Here is a 22,535-nt window from a genome sequence, read left to right on the forward strand (position 1 = left end):
CGATAAAAAATTATTTCAAAATTTAAAATTTAAAATTACATATAAATAGTACCTAACGAAAACTAACTGCACGATATACGATAAACGGTCACGATCACGAGATCCCTAGAATCCCCAGGAAAATGATCCCGCGAGAATCCTTTTCCTTTATTATTATTAAGGGGATGAGAGGATTCGAACCTATTATAATAATTTAGTAGAGGGAGAGTTTCGAACCTGTGATGCATGATTGGAAACCAACATCATATCGATTATGATATTGAACCACATGTGGCTGAAGAGTACGTAAACCTATGAAGCGCCGATACTTTAGTTTGGTCACGTATCCTGTATCCTATACTCTATCAAATAGATACTTGTTAAATTCTCATCGGGTACATATTATGGTCAACAAATACAAATTTGACTTCACTTTTGGGATACAAGTATATGGCTTTTAGCTAGGATCCTTTTTCAGATGAGAAACTAAGAGGAGAAAGTAATATAAAACAGAGATTTAATTGAAAGTTGATTAATCGAAGAGCGTGCCTCTATTTGAAACAATGAATATAACTCGCAATTCTTCTTTTGTATGTAAGGAAGTTTAGATTTCCAACTTTTCTTCTTCAACAAATCAAATGAACTAGAATTTGGATATTTTCATGTTAAAATATGTTTCAATTTATATATTTTTATTGTTGTATCCATGGCATATCGTATCCTTTAGAGATTTTTTATAGTACCGTGTTGTGTCATATCGTATCACCATCCATGCTTCATAGATGTGAATCATCACTTGGGGACGCCAAGTGTGGGGTTCCATCCAGAGCTTGGAACCCTAGAAAAGCTTCAGAAAATTGACGATGCCCCGCAAGGCTTTCTGGAACAACCGTTTCGATAAGCAGCGCAACTCTGACATACATGGATGGAAAACAGGTACCTTGAGGCTTGGCCAAAACCCTAATCTGAAACGTTAGGGGTGAAAAATCAAGAAATGTGCAATTGGTTATGGTGTACAGCTTTTAGATTAGGAGAGGCAAGTAAGGGCCTGAAAATATTTTGTTGATTAAAAAGAACTAAAATATGTTTTGACACATGCCTAATTATTAAAGTTTTCATTGATTTTTATGCTGAAAAATCGTAAAATGATTTTGTGATTGAAACAATTTTAGATATTAGGATTATTATTTTTTTGTTTGTTAAAATAAAACTACATAAAAAGGATTCTATTCTTTGCTCCGCTCATGTTTAAATGGTTTATTTCAACATTTTTATATCAATTTTTAAATAGAATTGTAGAGGTAACATTTGAACTAGTAAGGAAATGGATAATATTGTGTTCCCACAGGGAATGCACAAACTATCGACAACCTCACAAACTATATGTTTTTTGTTGGCAACCTCTCAAACTCATGAACTTCTATCCCTTATTAACGCATGTCCACACCCCTCTTTGCCTTTCCTCTCTCTCTCTCTCTCTCTCTCTCTCTCTCTCTCACTCTCTCAACATTTGCATGGTTAGGGTTTCCAGTCACTTCTTTTCATGGTTAGGGAATTCCCATTTTACCATCTCCCAACCCCTTGGGATGGAAGTTCAAACAGATTTCAGGCGTCCTTGAAAGCTCAGTCCGACAATGGATCCATAAATCTCAACAATGTTTACCCTTCAATTATTATTTCATGTGGAAAGGCTCGAGAGGCAGGCTCCTTCAGCTTACTTTATGGTCAAAATCCATTGAAAAATTCATTCACACTTTTGTTGTTAGAGTTTGCATTGGTCATCATCCTCACTCGTATCCTCCGTGTTCTTCTCAAGCCATTCAAACAACCCAGAATTGTCTCAGAAGTCATTGTACGTTCCTCTTGTCCCTAAGAGATCTTGCATATTAATTTGTTACTACATATATGCATATACAAAAATGTTCATGCACGCACTCTCTGAGCATTCAAAGCTTTGATTCGAATGCCCAAAGAGTCATCTGCAGTCTAACCTTCATGTATGTGTGCATATATACATATATATCATTCTAAAGTTCATATATTCTTAGCTAGGTTTGTATGGAATTCACCATTTTGGTATTACAATTGACTTGATTAAGTTTGTTTAGGGTGGTATATTCATTGGACCGTCAATTTTAGGCCGCAGCGAAAAATTTACCTCAATTATGTTCCCCAAAAATTCACAATTCATAGTGAAAAATATTGGAGCAATTGGATTCACTTACTATTTTTTCTTGTCCGGAGTGAAAATGGACATTTCCCTAGTGAAAAAGGCAAATAAGAAACAATTGTACATAGCATTTGCTGGAGTGCTCCTCCCTTTCATACTTATATCAATTGTTGCATTCACTTTGCGCAAGTCCATGGACAAAGAACTAGCTAGAATTTCTTCACTCGGATTCATTTCCTCCGGCTTGGCCCTACCATTGTTTCCAATCATCCACTCCATCCTCAAAGAGCTCAACCTTCTGAGCTCGGAGATCGGACGACTGGCATTGTCGATATCGGTGATAAGCGATGCAATGGGAGTTGGTGTAATGATTGTATTTGAGGCAGCTAAGCAAGGTGAGGGCAACCACCTGGCTGTGTTATGGTACTTGATTTCTTTGGTTGTTTATCTGGCCTTCATTGTGTTTGTGATAAGAAGAAGTTTGGTGAGAATTGCTGAGACCACCCCAGAGGGGCAGCCAGTGAACCAAGGGTATGTGGTGATGATTTTTTTGGGGGTTTTAGTGATGGGGGGTTTGGCTGACATAACCGGGATCGCGATCGCAAACGGTGCATTCTGGTTGGGTTTGGCGATCCCGGATGGCCCTCCGCTTGGATCAACAATTGTGGAGAGGAGTGAGATGGTTATAGTGGATGTTTTGATGCCATTTTCTTTTGCATTGGTTGGTCTTTCTGTGGATGTGAATGCCATGAGCTCTGCTGGTTGGTCAAGCTTGAGTCCCATGTTTGCCATCACTCTGACTGCCTATGTGGCTAAGTTGCTTGGAACCCTAATCACTTCTGCCTTCTTTGAGTTGCCACTCAGAGATGGTGTTACGCTCAGCTTCATGATGATCCTAAAAGGTCAAGTGGAGATAGTGGTTTTTCTCCATTGGATGGACAAAAAGGTAAACGTCATTGGCATACATATGAAAGAAATGTTAAATGGACTTATAGAAAGTATGAGGATCATGTTACATGGCAGTTAATTTGTACTTCTTGCAGTATACGACATTGTTAATAAACACAGTAACTGCTATAGTAGACGGTAAAAAAAATATGACTGTGATCTTCCATTAATTGCATAAAGTTTCTTAGATTTGTTGCCAAGACATTTTATACCTAATAAGTACGTGTGTGTGTAGTCTCTTGACAACTGTTAATGTTATTGAGAGACACTTCAAAAGAATCAAACTAGAGAAAACTTCTTACGTATCATTTTGGTGTTTTTAACTATAATCGAGTTTTGATGAGCTTATTTGTGAAGCGCCTACTATTTCTTCATGTACCGGCTTGTGCTTATATCTAAACTACATTGCTTTTGAATTTAGGGTGTAGCATTTTTACTTTTCCTAGAAATCATAAATGAAACATATTTCTCCTCATCCGAACTCATTTGCTAGCTGTTTTGTGTGTGTATATGCACAGATAATGGGGATTCCGGGGTTTACAATGATGGTGCTATCCCTCACTACAATGACTGCAATATCCACACCCTTGATCAGCATCCTCTATGATCCAACTAGGCCATACATGGTCCATAAACGGAGAACCATCCAGCACACTCCTCAGGCAGACGCAGAACTTCGCATAGTCCTATGTATATATGATGAAGATAGCACAGGTTCCCTCATCAACCTTCTTGAGATTTCCAATCCAACTCTAAGCACCCGGTTCATAATCTTTTCTCTCCGTCTCATCGATCTTGTTGGCCGGGCTTCACCTGTGCTTATAGACCACGAAAAGCAAGAAGAGCATGATTCAAAATATGCAGTTTGTCACACAATCCACAATGTCTTGCAGCAATACCAAGAAACCAAAGGTGAGTGTGTTAGGCTCCATCCCTTCACAGCTGTAGTGCCAAATAGAACAATGTACCAAGACATTTGTGACCTAGCTCTTGTGAAAAATGCCACAATCATAATCTTGCCTTTTCACAAGGAGTGTTTGGATACTGTTGGACAACAATTAACAGGAATTGTGAGGCATGGGGTTGGATCTGTCAATTCAAATGTGTTGGCCCATGCACCTTGCTCAGTTGGAGTTCTGGTTGACAAGGTTCGTGTTAGACATAACCAACTGGCAGTTAGGAACAGGGAGCTACATTTTGCCGTGCTATTTTTGGGCGGAGCGGATTCTAGGGAGGCATTGTGTTATGCAGATAGGATGGCCGGGAACTTAAACGTGTCGCTGACTGTGATTCGGTTTCTTTCGCATAATTTTGTAGGTGATGATGAGATGGAGAAGAAGTTGGATGATGGCGCTGTGACGTGGTTTTGGGTGAAGAATGAGAGGAATGAGAGGGTGATTTATAGAGAAATGACGGTTAGGAATGGGGAAGAGACAATCTCAGCCATTCAATCAGTGAATGATGATACTGAAAATAATTATGACCTTTGGATTGTGGGGAGGAAACAAGGGATCAATCCTGTGCTTGTATCTGGGCTCTCATATTGGAGGGAAAATGATGAGTTGGGAATAATTGGGGACTATATTTCCTCTCTTGATTTTTGTTGTACTGCTTCTGTGTTAGTGGTACAGCAGCAGATTTTGAGAGGGCAAGGGTCAGATGGTACAAGTGGAAGGTTTGCATGTAGCCCTAGCCCTACTCAGAAGGTGAAGGATTTGTTGATTTCATGGTGTAGTTAACCAGAGTTTGGTATTTCATAAACCAGTGTATGTATTGCTAGCTAGGTAAAGGCTTTGAAAAATGGCATTTGAAGAGAAATAGGGAATTGCAACGAGCTGAGGTAGAATTAATAGAGTTTAGGTGATTGAATAAAATCCCACATGATGCTGCATGTTTGAATCGTATAAAATATGTAGAAAATTCTAAATATATATACATATATAGGTAATACCATTTACATACATGTGATTCATGTAAAAGCTTAAAATTATGTCATATAAACTTCCATAAAAAATAAGAAACTTGTTATTGGCACTCCAAAATTCTCATCGTGCACACCAAAATTTCTATATTTAAAAAAAGAAAGTACACTTGTAAGAAGTGCAAAATGAATTTTTGGAAAGCCAATAACAATTCTAAAATTAAAGAGCAAATTAACTCCACATATTCAAAAGAAATTTGATAAACCCTGTGGACTAACAGCAGTAAAATGAAACTTAATTTTGTTGCATCAAGATGAGTGGACTCATGAATTATATTCTTCATGGTCAGAATATATATATGATTAAACAAAGTGCCCTGTTGGATAATTAGTAGAGCCATTCAAAGAAAAAAGCAATTAACTTCTTTGGTCCTAATTACAAATCTATTAGCATATGTAGGCTTTGATTAAAAGGTTAATAGTTACCCAAATGTTCCAGTTGCAATATATAATAATGCATGGAATATCTACGAAGTTTCTAATAAATCCAAAGTTCGTTTCTTTCTCTTCCTCCGTTTTCCTGCCCAAACACAGAAAAACGATAATCTTAATTAAACTCACGATCTCAAGAGGTCGAAACCATGTTGAATAACAGTTTCAAAAAGAAAGGATTTAGACGTAAATACTGATAGGAATAACAAAAGGATTAAGACGCAAATTTGCTGTCGAGAAGAGAGAACGACAACTCAGGAAACGCAATACTAGGTGACCCCACGAGTCTCAAAGGGGTATTTTTGTCTTTGTGTGAGCTGAAAAAAATAAGGGATAAGACCAGTAAAAATGGGGACAAAATTGTGAAAACACTATGTTTATGAACAGTAACTCTTTGATTGGGTTTTATGTAGAATGTGAAAAATTGAAAGCGCATAAAGAGAGAGAGAAAACACAATTGAGGGTAAAGTTAGGAAACTTACGAGAGGGATTTCAAAAGAGGTGCAAGGAGGAAGAAATCAGTGCGGCGGATTGAAGCTCGAAGCTTGGTTCATGTGCTGTTTTTTCTCAAGTCGAGGGCGTAGTGAAAGAGAAAGTTTGCACGTGAAAACAGTAGAGGAATAGAGAGGCTGATAAACAAATTTGATGTCGAGAAGAGAGAATGAAAGCTCAAGAAACGCAATACTAGTTGACCCTACAAGTCTCGAAGGGGTATTTTCGTCAATTCAATATGTGAGTTGAAAAAAAAAAATTGACGGAGAAGAACAAGAAAAATGGGGGCAAAATCATCAAAACACTGTGTTTATGAACAGTAACTCTTCGATTGGGTTTTAGTATGTATATAATTTGCATGTATACATAGTGATGTAACATACACTATTACATGTCCAGATACTTCATATCATGTACTCATTTTATATTCTACTTCAACTCAAAACATAAACATAATTAAGCATTTATTCTCGACTCTCTGACAAAGTTAATCATCTTCACTACAAAAGAAATTCTTATTAGCACTTCATAAAAGTCATATCTTATGTTCATTTCTAATGTTTCCATAGGGGAAGGGCTACACTTTAACAACTGCGCCATAAATTTTTTAAAGTACCAATAATTGTTAGTATAATTAAAAAGAGATTCAAATGAAACTATGAACTTTATGATGGAAGTCATCTTGTATTTTGTTTATTTTGCACCTACGTTGGGGATTAATGCTGGTAACCTCTTAAGCTATAACTACCTTGTAATGTCAAAAAGAAATTTTGATTCTGAGTGTGCTAATCAAATCTTTGGGTGAATAATTACTTGGATTTGCAAAATTGGGCTCATTTTACCAATTCCAAGGTCCATTTACAAATCAAAACAAAGAAATTACTTTCTATTGGAGTCCAAGCCCAAATCTCTCACTTCCTTCCACGCACTCTCCTCCTCCAGGACCCCCCACTCGCTACAAGTTCCTCCATTGTTGTGCTCTCTCTCTCCCTCTCTCTCTCTCTCTCTCTCATATTCTAGCTGATACAATTGTCTCTGTTTTATCTGATATGTTTCGCTAATTGAGCGACTACCCAAATCTTAATTTCATAAAAGACGACGACTTTTAGCTGAACCACTCGCAGTGAGCTCCAGATTAATCCGACCCAGAAAGGTTTTTCTCATTCCAACCTTGCTTTCTTGATCGAAAGCCATCGCTGTCGATTTTTCAGCACCAGAATTTTCGTAAAGAAAACTCCTTTCAACTTGTTCCTGCAGCAATGGACGACGATGGGTCCAACCCATTGCGCCGAATGTCGAGTCGAACTCGAAAGGTTGCTTCGAAAATGACTGCTGCCCTCCAGAGCAGTGACAACCGCACGCAGGTAACGTATATGTATTTTATAATATTTTGGTGATTTTTTTCTGTGAATTTGCATAAGTTTATTAGTGTTGATGGGTTATGCTGGTTGGTTTTAGGCTGCCCTTGCTCGGCTTGAAGCTTTGGAAAATGATAATGCTGGTTTGGAGACGGTAGAAGTTAACGACGATGATGAAGCTTCTCTTGACGATGATGATGGTAATTTTTTAATGCAACTTCTCTTTTTCCTCTCTGTTCTTGTTGGTTTTTTCATTTTCCTATTTGTTTTCGAAAAGAAGTTATTATCTTGTATTCGGCAGTGGGATTTAGACTCTCTTGAATGATTTTGCATCTGAAACCGAAGTGCATTGTGATTTCAATGTAGGCATTTTAAGATTATGTGGTTGGGAAATGCTTATTAAGTAATTAGTTATGGTGTATAAGTATGGCCATCAAATGGTATGTAAGGACGGAAGATATTTGTGATCAACCTCTCTCCCCCTCTCTCCCCCTCTCTCTCATCACTTGAAGTTATTTCAGTAAGTGGTCAATCAAAGGCAATTGTAGGTTAGGTAGTCTTACTGGGATTTTGTTGTTCTGTTCCAGTCGAATTTGGTTAAGGTAATAAGTTAATAACTAAACGTTTAGGAAATTCCTTCTGCAATTATTGATGGAATGAAGGATAAGAAGTAACAATTTGAACTGCTGCTGCAGTGTTTATAACAAAGAAGCAGTCTAAGGGTACCAAACGTAAAACCCGGCAGGCAAAAGCTCTTGAGGCCAAGAAGGCCCCAAGAACATTCCTTGAGCTTCTACATGAGGTAACAGGGATTTTGCTACACGTATTCTTTTAGGATTTGAACTGCCTTGATGTGTCTTTCGTTACATAATTTTTCTCATGGAAACAGGCAAATCTCGACTCCTTGCCTCCTCATGTTCCTTCCTATCTGAAGGCAGCAGTGGGACCACCAAGCTCTACCTCCCGCCGCCATTTCTGCACTGTTTGTGGTTCTGCTGCCACCTACACATGTGTGAGGTGTGGGGTGCGCTTCTGCTCGGGTCGTTGCCAGAATATACACAATGATACTCGATGTTTGAAGTTTGTTGCCTGATTGGTGAGTGGTTTTAACCAACACATGCAGCTTTAGTGAACTGGATGCTGATTCATGTTGATAATCCATAACTATCGTTTCTATGTTGTTAGTAGTTACCGTAATCTTGTTTACATTGACGTTTTGGTTTTAGTCTCCCTGAGAAGTAGGTGTACCATTGTTTACGCTAACATTTTGTTCTAAGGCAAGCGGTTCTGAAAAGAAAAAAAGAAAGAAAAAACCATATTTATCCAGTTGTGGTTAATTGAATTTTTTTCTCTTGCAATCGAAGAAATTGCATCTCCTCACTAAATACCATATGCTTTGCATATCATGCGTCTTTCCTGCTTTTTTCTTTTTATTGTTTGATAATAGATTATGGAGGATTAGTCAACTTGGTTGTGATCTTCATGTTAGGAGTTGAGTTTGCTGTAAGAGTTGCAGTAGTTTATTTCTATAACGGTTTTATGTAGACTGGACAGTGCACCCTTTGGGGAAGTTGGCACCATCTCACAACATATAAGCTAGGTTTATCTCAAGTCATGTTTCCTTCATATATTGAGCTATCAACTCATTATCTGAAAGCCGGTGTTGAGAGCATGAATCCCGCATCGGGAAAAGAAGGGACCTTGCATGTGCTCATAAGTAATTGGGCTACTCCCCATACTATCTTTTGGTTTTATGGTGGAACCTCAACTTCTTCAGCCGGACTGAATAAGATATGTATTCTAAACTGTTCAAATCTAATATTCCTTTACTTGAATTTGGGAACAAATCATAACATGACAACGTAGCTGCTTGTTGGAGCACTGTCCAACTCTTGACTCGATACTGGAAAAGAAATCATAATGGGAACTCATTGACAAATTCAACCTAATAAAACGACAACAACAAAGCCTTATCCCAGTAAGTGAGGTCGGCTGTATAAATCCTAGAACATCATTGCGCTTGGTTTTGCGCCAAATTCAACCTAATACTTAATAATCTAAGAATGCAAGAGAACAACAAATCTTTGAATTTCAATAGTGAAATCCAACTACTAGTGTGATCTTCTGCTGATAATTTAGCATCGTGGTAGATCTGCTGGAGGAGGAATTACAGACTGTAGTGGTCCGTTTCCGTTCTCGACTAGAAAAGCCATTGCCAAACCCAGGAAGAGATGTGCATCTAAGTGACAATGCATCAACCAGACACCTATTTGGATTAAGAAGTGAAAAAAACATCAAAATAGTGTACAAAAATAAGTTAGAAGAAAGCTTATGATACGAGATTAGCATCTTACCTGGATTATCAGCCTTAAATCGAATAGCTACCCATCCTCCTGGAGGTGTTCCAATGGTATTCCTCTGTGGCGGGTCAACGAGGTTGAATTTCGCTGGATCTGTTCTGGGGTTGTAGTTTCCAAATCCTGATCCAATCACGTAGAAATGGTACCCATGAAGATGCATAGGGTGGTCCTCAGTTGTCACAATACTGGTGTCCTGAAGCACTATTTGTACATTAGCGTCATACTTCAATTTGTAGAGCTTAGTTCCACGACGAGGTGACCATAGTCCCCGGGGCACATTTCCGGTATAGTTGAATTGCACAGGAGGAACAGGTGGAAAGTCTGTGGTGAAGACACCAGGTACACCACTGTAGGCGGCTTGCATTAAGGAGGTGCTTCTTGGGAATACAAAGGAAACATTGTTCATGCTAGCTGCAAAGCGGGTGTTATTTGGTCCTTGACACCGAGGGCTGTTAGGAACTGTGCAATTATTCAGTCCTAAACCCACAATGAAATACAGGTTCTCGTCAATCTGCATGGGGACTTTGACCTGGGATGGGCTCTTTAGCTGAGCAGTGAATGCAGTAGAAGTTGCTGTGTCGTTGTAAGCTGGCAATCTAGGCAATAGTGGTGCTAAAGGTTTGCCATTCTTTGAACAAGCAGCATTCTTGTACTCAAGGATAGCAGTGGTGGTGGTATTGTCGAAGGGTGCATTCTGGGCAGTCTGATAGGCACGAGCAGCCACGTAGTAGCGAGCTGGGGGCTGATCAGCAGTAACCAGAACATCGGTTGTTTGGCCAGGCCCTAGCATGATAACTCTGGTTGTGAAAGGTTTTGTGTAAGCTGCGTCAGCGCTCACAACAGTCAGTTGGTGGTTGGCAACAGTAAAGAAGAGTTCTTGATTGAGTGCAGAGTTGACGACTCTCAGGAGAAGTGACTCGCCCGATTCAACTGGAATTCGAATGGTTTCTGCATTGCCATGTTTCCTTATGTCAACACATTGTACATCATTTTATTTTTGCGTATTTAAGCAAAGTGGATTTTAGCAAACCTTGTTTGGAACATCTGTAAAGATCACCAGGCTGGCCATTAATGGTGTATGCATCAGAGACATTAGGTGCTCCTCCTGTGAAAGCCGCAAGCCTTTGGACATCAAGGGGGTTTCGATCAAACCATTCCCCAAGAAGAAGGGGAACTTCTTGTTTCGGCATTGAGAAGGGGTAGGGAGAACCCAATCTAGGGTAGATGATGAGGGCTCCGTAGACAGTGGCTCTAAGCCATCTGCTGTGAGCATGCCACCACAAAGTGCCCTCTTGGTCTGTGATTGTGAACCTGTATGTATAAGTAGCTCCTGGCTGGATAGGGCACTGTGTGACGTATTCAGGACCATCAGCCCATGGATTTCTCTGCTGCTTCAGTCCATGCCTGCAAGATATAGAACAATAAGCATTGTAAAAACTTGGGGCGAACACTAGACAGACATACAGACATTAAGCAGTGCATAAACCACGGTTTAGTGCCCTGTCTTGATACGATATTGATCGTTAGAGCATTGTTCTCCTGAGTTCTCTAAAACGCGCCAAACTCTCTTTGTTTGTCAGATATAGGTTGGACCAGAGCCTCATTAGCAGCGGAAAATTCAAAAGAATCGTAAACTATGATGAAAGAATACCAGTGGATGGTGATATTGTATTTTGCTCTGTTGGTAACTTGGACGGCAACGGAATCTCCATTTCTGACTTCCAAAGTTGGTCCCGGGAACTGACCATTCACTGTGATTGTGGTGTGGGTTCTGCACAGCCTCCTCACTGGCTTTGCTTCAACCTATTTCGAAATTTCCACACACAAATCGAAGGCGTTATGAATACGAATATACAAATATGAAGATGACTGTGTATACGAATGAATGAATACGTACTATGAATTCATGGAAGTGATCTTCTGCAGCAGAGAAAGAAGCTAAGAAAGTGAGGAAGGCAAGAAGGCCAAGCAGAAGGGTAAATGTGGAAGCCTCCATTGCTTTGTGAATTAACTTGTAGTAGCAGCAGTAGTGATGGTGTGAGCTTAGACTTGTGAGGGAGGACCTATTTATATATTTCTGGATTTAGCGGGAAAGGGAAAAACAAATTATCAATATAATTTTTTTTAATTTTATATTTGGAGGGATTGCCCATGTAAATTAGGTTTGTAGGTCAAATTGGACACTTAAGATCTTTGGGACATATTAGTCCAACCATAAAGGGAATTGGTTCACCCACTATGCCCTCTTCAACCAAGTTTGAAACAAATGGAGACTCTATGCTTTGAGCATGTCAATTCCTTGTGACTCTCAAGGGATAGAGAGTTATGCTTTACTTGATGTGAACAATCGAAAAGCTCGATGATCGGAAAATGTTAACTATTGACCGTCAAGTGTACCTTTATGCCATACCTTAAATTTAGACCATTTATTTAGATTGACGGAAACAAACAACGTAATATGCTAGACTGTATGTAATATGAGAAATGATCATTGTCGTTCCTGTTTCATCATCTCCATGCATGGAGAGTGAATCACACTACCACTTGTCCATCATCTATCTTGCCTTGTGGACCAAGACACTTTCAAGCATTCTAAATTTTCTCATTCACCCAATTTTTTTGTATTTTTCTTGTATTGTTCAAACCTATAAATTATATAGGGAGAGTTAAAGGGAGGGGTTGAATTTTGGGTTGATTTGGTAGGGAGGAAGAAGAAGAAAGGAATAATTTTTGTTGCATTAGTTGACTAATTTTTTAAGTTATGAAATTCATGCAACAAAATTCCACCTTTGGAATTCCATCCATGGACATAACAAGTTTCTTACCCTTATCACCTCCACCATCTTCGCTCAATAATTTCAATCCTCCTGCTTAATTATTCGAACCCATATTTCTTTTTTATTTTTAAATTATTATTATTAAGGAGAGTCACTTGAGGTGGTTTGGACACATGAATCGAAGACATACAGATGCTCCAGTTAGAAGATGCAGTTGTGAGATGAAGGCTCATGACAAAAGGGGTCGATGAAGTCCTAGGAAGACATTGAATGACATTTTAAGAAAAGATATAGAGTAATTGGAGCTAATGGACGACATCACCCTATCTATTAGGATATTGGACCACATGTGATTCGAATCCATATTTCGTATCTCCATAAAATTTCCCAAAATGTATTCTACGGATGATTACCGTACAAAACAAAAGGGTTGAACAAGATACCTCGAAGTGTCACTCATTAGCTGAAAACCCTTGTTCTTCTTGAGTAAACCATTGATTAGTGTGGCTAATCCCATGTTTATTAAAACTAAGATTTGTTACTTAACCCACAAGGATTAAAAGTAATCAGTTCCGAAAGCAAAGTAGGATCACAGTAACACCCTTGAACAGCTTCACGAAGTTTGGATATTTCTTTGATGATTTCTCTTTCAAAGTGTTTAGTGTTTGTTTAAACATTATTCAAGGCACTAATTAGCATGATGAGTAGTTAATCTTGTGTATTTCTTAATGATTTGAAATGAAGTAGGTTCTCTCCGGAGTTTATTGTAGCAGAGAGGATCTCCGTCTTGGATGCTCCCAGCCAATTAGAAAAATTTAGAAGAGATATATTAGGTAGCCTGCCAACTGACTTTGGAGCAATCAAATCATCTATGATTTTTTCGGTTCCTAATCCTAATCTTAGAAACTTAGACTATGACATGACAAATAATACATTTTACTCATGTTGCTATTCATTGTCGTTCATGGGATTTGAACTCACAGCCTCCAAAGTTTAAATCGGAATGCCGTTAGACTGAAGACATGTTTGAAAATGTTTTTATAATGGGAATTTTTATTAGCATATCAAAAATTTCGTTAGACAATCCAAACTTTCTATAATTATAAAAAAAAAATACACTTGTGAGGAATGTAGACTAAAATTTTTAGAGTGTTAATAACAATTCCCTTTATAATAACTAAAAACGCTTTCAAATCTTCAAAACGCTTCTAACCATGTTTGGCGTAAAAAGTTAAAAGTGCTTATGGGTTCAATAAAGCACTTGACAAGCGCTCGAACTGGAAGCACCTACTATACCTTCAAAGTGCTTTTTCAAGAAGCGCTTGCACTTATATTAAAAATTGCGATATACTTTTAATGGAAGCACTTTTACAGAAGTACGTCAAAGAATAAGTGCTTTTATAAAATAAAAAAATAAAAAATAAAAAAACAGTTCCAAACGAGCCCTAATCACATGGGGCAACATGAACCAAAGAACTAATACTTTGATCAAATCCATTTCACAAAAAAATTGACAAATTATGAGAGAAAAAAATACCAGACAACAAAAATTGGAAGATACAGTGTCCAAAATTTTGTGCCCAAAAAAATATTACTGAAGTTACAAGCCTGTGCCAACTCTCAAACACACTGAGGAACAAGTAAAGAAAAAACTGTTGTTGTACACTGCCGAACAAGAAAATAACGGCACAACTGTTAACAGAACCACCGCTGGCGTAAACAGCTAAAAAAAATATAAAAAAAACAGTATAAAAGTTTTACTGACAAGGGAAACGCGAGTCTCCTTCGATCTCTTGCCTTGCTGGATCACGAAAAATTGGACAGCACATGAATCATCATAGTAACTTTGACAATCGTTCTTCAGACTTGAGCTATCTGCTGTTTCAATGTCTGCAACACCTTTAGTTTGGATCCACAGATCCTTAGAAACTCAGACAGCACCGTACATTTCCCAGTTATTAGCTTCCGTGCAACATCAGGAGGACTCCAAGACTTCAATGCTCGGGAAATTCTATCACCGACCTCTGTGTCATCTACGGATGAGATATAAGTTTCTAGGATATGGAAAACCTGCCCAGGGCCTTCATTCTGTCCTTTATTCTGCAAAGAGGAGAGTAAAGTGTCTAAACTTTCATCCTCTGGCCTGTTGATCTGTTCTCTTAACCATTTCATAACTTTTTCCAGAGTATTACACAGAGACTGGACAGAATCCCGCATATGGGACAGACTAGAATGATCCACAACTCCAGTTTTCTTCTTCTTCTTTCCAGACGGATGAGATGACCGAGTACAAGATTGAATTACAAGAGCGTGCCAGGCCAAAGGTTCTGTAACCAACTGAACCAGAAGTGGAACATCAACCCAGGGAGAGCTAATTAGAGTCTCCATCGAGCTAACTTTCTCCGAAACATACTTCTCCAACAGCGAATCCACACAGTGCCATGCTAGAGACAGACCTGCATCACCATTTGCTTGCCCAATTTCATGGGAACTCAAGTTCCATGCATTCAGAAACACAGAAAAATTTATCCAGTCAATCAAGTCCGCACCAAAGACCTGCAATAAAAGTTAATTTATCGAGTCAATCAATGTCGTCTGATACATTGTTAACATATGGGTGCTCTCACCATTATGCATGTGGGTGTAAATCTTCGCAGGAAGAAGAACATAATGCCAAAATGAGTATAGAATAAAATTGGTGTCGCAATACTACCTCAAATGACTTTAGGCCACTAGAGACCCCCAAAACCGCTTCTATAGCATCATTTAGTGTGAATCCCAACATTTTTGCATAGCGCTCAAGCAAACCCTTAAGTTCTGAGGGGACTTTAGAGCCAGATGTCGTTCCATTGGCCTCGAGATTTTCTTTGAGTGAAGTTGAAGCATTCTGTATGGACAAATAAATCATCCGAGGGAGAAGAGACTTCCTCTCGATAACTCTCCTTACATTTGCTTCCCTTTCTTTCACCTAAATTTGGTACAATCAGAAAAAAAGATAAGAAAAAAAAAATTGTATTATAGAAGGCAAAGAAAAAACTCAAAAAAGTAAGTAGGGTGTCATTGACACAGGGTAACTTCATGGAATAAACTTCTCCAAATCACATAAAATCCATTGTACAAGACAGAATTTCATACCGAGTTCTCTTTTGGACAATAGGATACTCCTTCAAAAGGACCTGATACCATTGATAAATCTCAAGTCAGTTCTAGAAACTATTATCAGGCAAAGACAAGACCAAAAACAAGACCATGGTATCAAGAGCATGAACATATATATTGATAGATACTAATGCTCTACTCTTCAAAGATTGAACAAGAATCAGGCAATAGAATTAAGATTGGCGAAATAAAAATTGCCCTTAGTTCTGTGACTCCAACACTTAATACATTCCAGTTATGCAATGTATCAAAAGGCCAACAATTGTTGCTCAAATTTTTTTTGTAGCAAATTTGTAATGACTAATAAATAAAGCTGGAGACATGGCCCATGTGATACTGACCTAAAAGATAGTTTCTTTCTGCAGTTGGTGTCCACCATGGACGGGACTGCAAATCTTCATTGAAGGTCAACGATTTGGATCCAATCTCATTAGAGAGTTCAACAAAGTGAACACCGCATTTCAAGCTCTCAAGAACAGTCTACAAAAAATGAACACAAACATGTTAGCTATCATATGAAAGTACATGCATCCAATGAAAAATTGCAAACAAAAGTTACCTCTTCATCATCAATTGTATCTGCATTCTGCTTTAACTGTAGAATGGGTCCTTCAACCTTCGCCACTAGATACTGATTGGATTGTTGTAGTCTTTCTTTAAACTGGATAAATTCAATTACCTGGAATGAAAAATAGTTTATCATAATCAAAAGTCTAAATTTTGATAAGGCAGTATCTATAGAGAGAGAGAGAGAGAGAGAGAGGAGAGAGAAGTGTATCATGTGTTATTAAGAACAAGGTAGTGAAATAAAGAAATGCATAATGATAAATACATTACGTACTTTTGAGTAATTTCTATGACGATAGGCAAGAAATGTAAGGTCTGCTGATTCTCTTAAGTGGTCATCCATAAACTTGAGATAATCCTTTAGCAGATTATTTAGATCTGCCCATAGGGGAGACACCAACATCTGGGGTAAAATATGGTGTGAAACAGTTTCCATCAAGATATTTTTCACATCCAATGATCGGAACCTAAACAAGAACAAAACAGAAGGAGGCACTGACACAAATTTAGTAAATGTAACATAAACAATAAAGCCCAGTCATAGCCACTAATCAGCAAGTGATTGGCATGGCATAACTGGACCAACAACAACAATCTTCGGCATAATAAGTTCAAGGTTACAAGATTAATTGTTATTTACCACTCATAAGCTAACGAAAGGGCACCTAAGTGGGAATATAAGTGCAGCAACAATATCTTGTACTCCCATACATATCTGCAAAACAAACCAAATTAATAATGTTACATAAGCAGATAGAATAAAGATTCCTATGGATACAATAATGCAAAATATTCTCCACGGATAAAAAACCATGCACAATTCAATTAACAAGGTAATAAGATCTAAAGCAAATTATCGTGTTGATTAAGCACATTAAGCCATAAAGCTAAGAAAATGCATTAAGACTCCGTTTGCTCAACTGGAAACAAAATCTTGTACTGACATACACATTGGTACCATAGTGATTACGATGCTATATGTGACAGAAGATCAAGAAAAGAAGAAAATAAAAATTCGACTTGATGCCATGGTGCACAACATCAAGTTAAAAATAATAATACCCATAATAATGATACTAAAAATAACAGTGGACCCTCACTTCCGAATGGTTAAGCCGAATTCCAATACCATAATTGCTTCAAAATAGTAGCCGAAATTCCTTGTACGCCAAAATAACTATACCAAAACCAGAATGGGTGTGAGACCAGCCTCAATAAGAGTATATTAATAATAAAAAAACTTAAAAACTGAAAATTGGCTTTAGTAAAACAAGCCAAGAAATGCGTCAAGTCACTACAGAAGAATACGTTTGTAGATGTATGACATACCTGAATCAACGCATTGCATGCCATTGAGAGCAGCTCCTCACCATGCATACTCTCTTGTGAATCCAAGTCCTTCGAAAGTGGAAGGTTTTGACAATACATCTCCACCATCTGCAAAGCAGATCCCTCAAGTTCTGAAGAAAAATGGCCAAAATTAATATTGTATGACTCAAAGGACAGCTTAATAACATGTTTTTATTGTTACACTCATGGTAGATGCAACAAGTATACAAAAACTAAAGAAAAAAAGGACACCAAGCCAACATTCAAGAAGAGCTACACTTGACTAGGCACCACCAACCAACTGAAAACTAAATGATGTGCACACAGCCTGTGAAGATTAACACTTACTGAAAGCCTCCCACAAACTGCATCCCACTAAGGAAATAAACAACACTTAAGGGCTTAAGAATACCCTGTGGAAAGCCAACACTCTTGCCTCCTCTAAATTAACATCAAACATACAACTGCAACTCATCACCCATCCTGTCCTATCTACTACTTTTCATCTGTTACTGCTCACAGAAAAATAAGACCATTGAATGTGACAAATGGACTTGGTCATATAATATGCAAGCCCTACATCCATGCTATTTGCAATCTGGAAAAAGTTTGTGAAAAGAACACTCTACGAAGACTCCCCACATCATAAATCATCGCAAAACTTGGTCTAAGGCCCATAACCATCATAAATCATCGCAAAACTTGGTCTAAGGCCCATAAATCATCACAAATGGACTTGGTCATATAATATGCAAGCCCTACATCCATGCTATTTGCAATCTGGAAAAAGTTTGTGAAAAGAACACTCTACGAAGACTCCCCACATCATAAATCATCGCAAAACTTGGTCTAAGGCCCATAACCAATCTCATCGAACATCAACTTAGAGAAATAATACCACCACTTTCAGATACGACTTATAAGAGGTATTCCTTAGGCACGTCATAAAATGAAGTTGAAGAAAATCAACAGATACAAGATTAAGAGTCGCACCACCCACAGGAAGTTTGAATGTGTTCCCTATCAATTCTTGAAATTTAAAGAGTGTTATTGACTGCCCAAGAACTTTTGTTGGAACAGCTGAAATGGAGTGAGAGCTTTCCTTTAACTTCCCCAGCAATTGTGCCTTCTTATCAGGCGTTAAAACTTCAAGAAACATCTCGACATCATAAGTGAAGCAGGCCAAGTGACCACACCTGAGGTTGACAGTAAATCAAACAACCAATTTGAAACTGTAGTTTTATAAATTTGGTTACAATGAAGTACATATCATTATCAGCACCCCTACATTTGAAAACAAAATGACTGCAGCTTTATAAATTTTGCCAGGTCATTAAAGTTAATAAATTTTTCAGAAGTGAACAAACTTCATCCTTCTAACCACATAATGAACAACACAAGGAATACATAAATAGCACACTCAAAAGTGAAAACTGTAGAGAAGATGGGAAATTCGTAATATACCTTAGAAAGTACTGGACTAGAGACTCCATTAACTTCTCAGCATCCCCTTTGCCATGTAAGTGCCTCCTCCTTTCAATTTCAATATTTGCCAAGTATGGAGACCTTAGAAAATTATCACCGATGTTTTCTAGTAACTTCTGTACAAAATCCGATGCATTTGACATGCGAGAATCAAACTGCAATCCAATAAGCAAAAATCAAATTATAAAGAAAACATTGGCTCTGCTAGAAATATGGAACAGACAAAATATAACACAGAAATAGAAAGTCAAATTAACTAAGGACAAACATGAACCACTCAACTCTCTAATAGCAAAAAAAATAAGTTTGTACCACTTCATCTCCCAAGTTTAAAATCTTGCACTCAATGAATTTTGGAGGATGAAATGGATCTGTGTTGGCCATATTGCACCAATTGCTGTCATCCTCCAGCAAACAACCGAGGTAATGTAGGAAACAATCCCAATCATCAGGACTGCCAGATGAAAGAAACAATACTAATAGTCAAAATCTCTGTAATGAAAATAAAGTGAACCGAAAGACAGAAAAGGCACATCAAAGGCCCTGGATAAAAACAGGCAATCAATACTTGAATAACTTATCCTTCAGGATACTTAAGTTCACTGTGCAGATAATGTGCCAAATATCAATAAATACTACTGTGAAATATATATGGAAAAGGCTTTCTTAAAAGAAAATATGGACAGGGTACTGATCCAGAAGGCATAAAAATCAGAACAAATAAAAGGGAAGGGGTATTGCCTAGCATGTCTTGGATGCTGCTAAGAAGCATCACTAACTTGAATGGAGGGCATCAAAACCCCCTCAATTACTTGAAATAAAGACAACATCAATATGAAGTTATGAACATATCCCATATAGACCATACGATTAAAGGCAGTCAAGAACAAACTAGTCTTGCTAATACTTGAAGATTATTTTCATAATGAAAAAAGTTGTCACAAGCATACCATAATTCTAGGATTTTTTGAAATATGCTGGCAGCAGCAGTGTAGTCACCTGCCCGAGCATGAAGCCTTCCCTGTCAACTTAAAGTCAAAGTGGACAAGTTGATAAGAAAAGCAAACAAGTGGCAAAGAACCATTCAAGCTAGTAAATACAGGAGTTAAAAGTTTTGACCCAACAAAAGAGACTCAAACAAAGTAAAATAATTATATGCAGTCGTATATCCTATATCGAGGCTTTCATTTGTATGCAAATGAGTTATTTCTTTAGATAAAACTAATTTATTCATCTATTCATAACTAACCTTATTAACTAATTCCTAGGGAAAGCAAAACTTGTTTAGCAGTTTAATTTTCACAAGCATTATATATTATTTCAAAGCAATGTTATCCGTCTGTCTTCCTTGAAAAGAAACAAAGGACAAAGGGAAACAAAATGTGTTTTCCATAGAAGCTTCAATATCAACAAACAATAAGCTGATGAATTGCAAATCTCAGTACTGAAAAACAGCAAAAATAAACTCTAATCCAATCTAATCAGAATAAGATGACTGATACCATTGCAACAAACCAAAAGGATGCTTTTGGACGACTTTTTCCAGCACAACTTCTTATTCAAATTGAGTTTGATATCTTTTTGTATTTGCACGGAACATATCTTGTTTCAAGATTCATCCACTATAATTCTAATTTATTGGATAAATTGAATTCAATAATAGACGCAAGTTGGCAAACAGGCACACCGGTTCATCTTTGTTACCAATTTGATATGTGATCTCAACCTCTGAATTCTCAATGCGTTTTTCTAATCATTTTCAAATTGAGTCGTTTTACTTTTTTTATTTCTTTTTCTAGTTAAAACTATTCCTAAACAAAAGAAAAAAAAACTGACAAAGACACGTGGAAACATCTGTGAGTACATAACATAGACATTTAGATTCAAATCCGAGCAGTAGATTACTAATGGCAGAGCCTCAAGAAATGAAAGCTTTAGAAAGTACCTGTATGCGTAGCTTATCAACTTCAATCATCAAAAGCGATCCTAACTTTCCAGAGAGAATTTCCAGAGCATCCCCATATTTGGCTTGTTGTTCCAATATGGAAACATAGACCATAAGAGCTGAAGCCAAGTACAAACTTTTAGCACATGAATTTGAGTTGTCCACCAACATAAAATTACGATTCAACATAGACCATGACAAGTAGTGAAAAAAAAATGTGTACCTTCAGGCTCATGCAAGCTGTGGGAGGCAACGTGTTTCTTAATCAAACCTTCGGCTAAAGCTAATAGCTTCTCACTCCCATTGCCACAAAATACCTAACAAAAATTCAAGCCCATAACATAAGCAAATGCATAACGAATTTTTCTTTCATGTTTTCCCATTTGGTCAACGAGAATCAAATTTGTATACATGTAATGAGAATTCGAGTAGAAAGATCATAGTTTTAATAGGAAACAAAACAAATTATGCTCCGTGCTTGAAAAGGTTTGTCACACTGATAATCCTTTCTACAATACACAAAAAATGGCGCAAAGAAAGCCGGTGTTACCTGTAACTGGATGCTACACACTGCCCATAGCAAAAACCTCTCCTCCCCAACAAGCTTGTACATTTTTATAGCTGTCTGATACAAACATATATAATGATAAATTACACAAAAACAAAAGATACAACGACGAGGGTAAGTAGAGAAAAAGAAACCTGTTGCTGCTTTACAAACGAGTATTCGCGAACATAGCAGTTGAAGAGGCCCATCATGAGCTCCAAATTGTTGGAAATTTTTCCGCAAGCGTATTCGTAACAGCTCGTAGCCATTTCCACTGGTTTTACAAACAAAACAGATAAGAAATTCGGCAATGTGTGCATTCTGTGTTGCCACAAGAGATTCAAGAAAGGTAAAATGTGTATATATATATATATATATATATATATATATACTGACAGTGATCGAGCCGTTGGAAGACGATTTGCAAGGTGCTGAGAGTGAGATCGTCCATCAAAACGGAGTCGTTTGAGTGCAGAAGCTCCTTGGCGTTCAGGCAGACCGACAATGCCTCGTCGGATTTCCCCATCCTATCCAAGACGAGAGCTTTAAGCGCCTGCGAAGTGAAAAAGCCGCCGAGAAAGTTAGCGGATTTACGAAAATACAAAGAGCAAAACGACGTCGGATAAGAAGAGGGGGGAGCGAGAAATTACCAGGCAGTAGGGCGAATTGGGGTACTTGGAGAGGAGGCCGGTGACAAGCTTGAGAGCGGTCTTGAATTGGCGAGAATCGATGGCGTCCCAAATGGGTCGGACCCGGCGCTCCGGTATGCCTCCGGCCAACCCGAACTTGGACGCCATTGGAGGTCTGGCTTTTTGGGGTTAGTGAGATTGGATTGAAGAGAGGGAGAGAGGGAGAGGGAGAGAGAGAGAGAGAGTTTGGACACTTGTGCGCGCTACTTTGAAGCTTTGGAAACGCCCAACGAGTAAGACGCGAAGTATAGAAAGTAAACGAAAACCTAATCCGAGTGTTTGGATGCGGTGTTAGTGGAGTCAAAGGTCATAAAATT

At 38.0% G+C, this 22,535-nt stretch overlaps 4 protein-coding genes across 5 annotated transcripts; 2 read left to right on the forward strand and 2 right to left on the reverse strand.

Annotated features, from left to right (window-relative positions):
• Positions 1 to 1,522: 1,522 nt before the first annotated feature.
• Positions 1,523 to 4,990, forward strand: LOC137714789 (cation/H(+) antiporter 24-like). Its single transcript, XM_068453925.1, has 3 exons — positions 1,523 to 1,831; positions 2,088 to 3,095; positions 3,616 to 4,990. The coding sequence occupies exons 1-3, from the start codon at positions 1,523 to 1,525 to the stop codon at positions 4,834 to 4,836; spliced, it is 2,538 nt and encodes an 845-aa protein (XP_068310026.1). The 3' UTR covers positions 4,837 to 4,990.
• Positions 4,991 to 6,958: 1,968 nt separating this feature from the next.
• On the forward strand, positions 6,959 to 8,686 carry LOC137715961 (SWR1 complex subunit 6-like). The gene is made up of 4 exons (XM_068455330.1): positions 6,959 to 7,366; positions 7,461 to 7,560; positions 8,056 to 8,162; positions 8,250 to 8,686. The coding sequence occupies exons 1-4, from the start codon at positions 7,262 to 7,264 to the stop codon at positions 8,451 to 8,453; spliced, it is 516 nt and encodes a 171-aa protein (XP_068311431.1). The 5' UTR covers positions 6,959 to 7,261; the 3' UTR covers positions 8,454 to 8,686.
• Positions 8,687 to 8,809: 123 nt separating this feature from the next.
• On the reverse strand, positions 8,810 to 11,949 carry LOC137715960 (laccase-3-like). Of its 2 annotated transcripts, XM_068455329.1 has the most exons (5): positions 11,618 to 11,949; positions 11,372 to 11,523; positions 10,751 to 11,124; positions 9,715 to 10,668; positions 8,810 to 9,626 (listed from the first exon to the last, which is right to left on the reverse strand). In XM_068455329.1, the coding sequence occupies exons 1-5, from the start codon at positions 11,714 to 11,716 to the stop codon at positions 9,496 to 9,498; spliced, it is 1,710 nt and encodes a 569-aa protein (XP_068311430.1). In that variant the 5' UTR covers positions 11,717 to 11,949; the 3' UTR covers positions 8,810 to 9,495. The 2 variants fall into 2 exon arrangements, with proteins under 2 accessions (XP_068311430.1, XP_068311429.1); XM_068455328.1 differs by having other exon boundaries at positions 8,810 to 10,668.
• Positions 11,950 to 13,976: 2,027 nt separating this feature from the next.
• LOC137716344 (N-terminal acetyltransferase B complex auxiliary subunit NAA25-like) lies at positions 13,977 to 22,477 on the reverse strand. The gene is made up of 19 exons (XM_068455782.1): positions 22,180 to 22,477; positions 21,926 to 22,082; positions 21,685 to 21,803; positions 21,533 to 21,607; positions 21,206 to 21,299; positions 20,983 to 21,101; positions 19,988 to 20,058; positions 19,350 to 19,491; positions 19,017 to 19,192; positions 18,546 to 18,748; positions 17,553 to 17,683; positions 17,324 to 17,400; positions 16,864 to 16,938; positions 16,498 to 16,690; positions 16,216 to 16,335; positions 15,998 to 16,136; positions 15,633 to 15,673; positions 15,211 to 15,465; positions 13,977 to 15,053 (listed from the first exon to the last, which is right to left on the reverse strand). The coding sequence occupies exons 1-19, from the start codon at positions 22,324 to 22,326 to the stop codon at positions 14,358 to 14,360; spliced, it is 3,030 nt and encodes a 1,009-aa protein (XP_068311883.1). The 5' UTR covers positions 22,327 to 22,477; the 3' UTR covers positions 13,977 to 14,357.
• Positions 22,478 to 22,535: the final 58 nt, after the last annotated feature.

The sequence above is a fragment of the Pyrus communis genome, chromosome 14 (assembly GCF_963583255.1).
Source record: "Pyrus communis chromosome 14, drPyrComm1.1, whole genome shotgun sequence".
NCBI lineage: Eukaryota > Viridiplantae > Streptophyta > Magnoliopsida > Rosales > Rosaceae > Pyrus > Pyrus communis.

Excerpts from the sequence above, each read along its gene's own strand:
- LOC137714789 (XM_068453925.1), top strand. The coding sequence starts at position 1,523 with ATGGTTAGGGAATTCCCATTTTACCATCTCCCAACCCCTTGGGATGGA. Across the intron at positions 1,832-2,087 it reads GAATTGTCTCAGAAGTCATT|GGTGGTATATTCATTGGACC; the intron begins GTACGTTCCTCT and ends AAGTTTGTTTAG. Across the intron at positions 3,096-3,615 it reads TCCATTGGATGGACAAAAAG|ATAATGGGGATTCCGGGGTT; the intron begins GTAAACGTCATT and ends GTATATGCACAG.
- LOC137715961 (XM_068455330.1), top strand. The coding sequence starts at position 7,262 with ATGGACGACGATGGGTCCAACCCATTGCGCCGAATGTCGAGTCGAACT. Across the intron at positions 7,561-8,055 it reads TTCTCTTGACGATGATGATG|TGTTTATAACAAAGAAGCAG; the intron begins GTAATTTTTTAA and ends CTGCTGCTGCAG. Across the intron at positions 8,163-8,249 it reads TCCTTGAGCTTCTACATGAG|GCAAATCTCGACTCCTTGCC; the intron begins GTAACAGGGATT and ends TCATGGAAACAG.
- LOC137715960 (XM_068455328.1), bottom strand. The coding sequence starts at position 11,716 with ATGGAGGCTTCCACATTTACCCTTCTGCTTGGCCTTCTTGCCTTCCTC. Across the intron at positions 11,524-11,617 it reads ATCACTTCCATGAATTCATA|GTTGAAGCAAAGCCAGTGAG; the intron begins GTACGTATTCAT and ends ATTTCGAAATAG. Across the intron at positions 10,669-10,750 it reads TTACAGATGTTCCAAACAAG|AAACCATTCGAATTCCAGTT; the intron begins GTTTGCTAAAAT and ends ATGGCAATGCAG.
- LOC137716344 (XM_068455782.1), bottom strand. The coding sequence starts at position 22,326 with ATGGCGTCCAAGTTCGGGTTGGCCGGAGGCATACCGGAGCGCCGGGTC. Across the intron at positions 17,684-18,545 it reads ATTCAAACTTCCTGTGGGTG|AACTTGAGGGATCTGCTTTG; the intron begins GTGCGACTCTTA and ends ATTTTTCTTCAG. Across the intron at positions 15,054-15,210 it reads GTGGCCTAAAGTCATTTGAG|GTCTTTGGTGCGGACTTGAT; the intron begins GTAGTATTGCGA and ends CTTTTATTGCAG.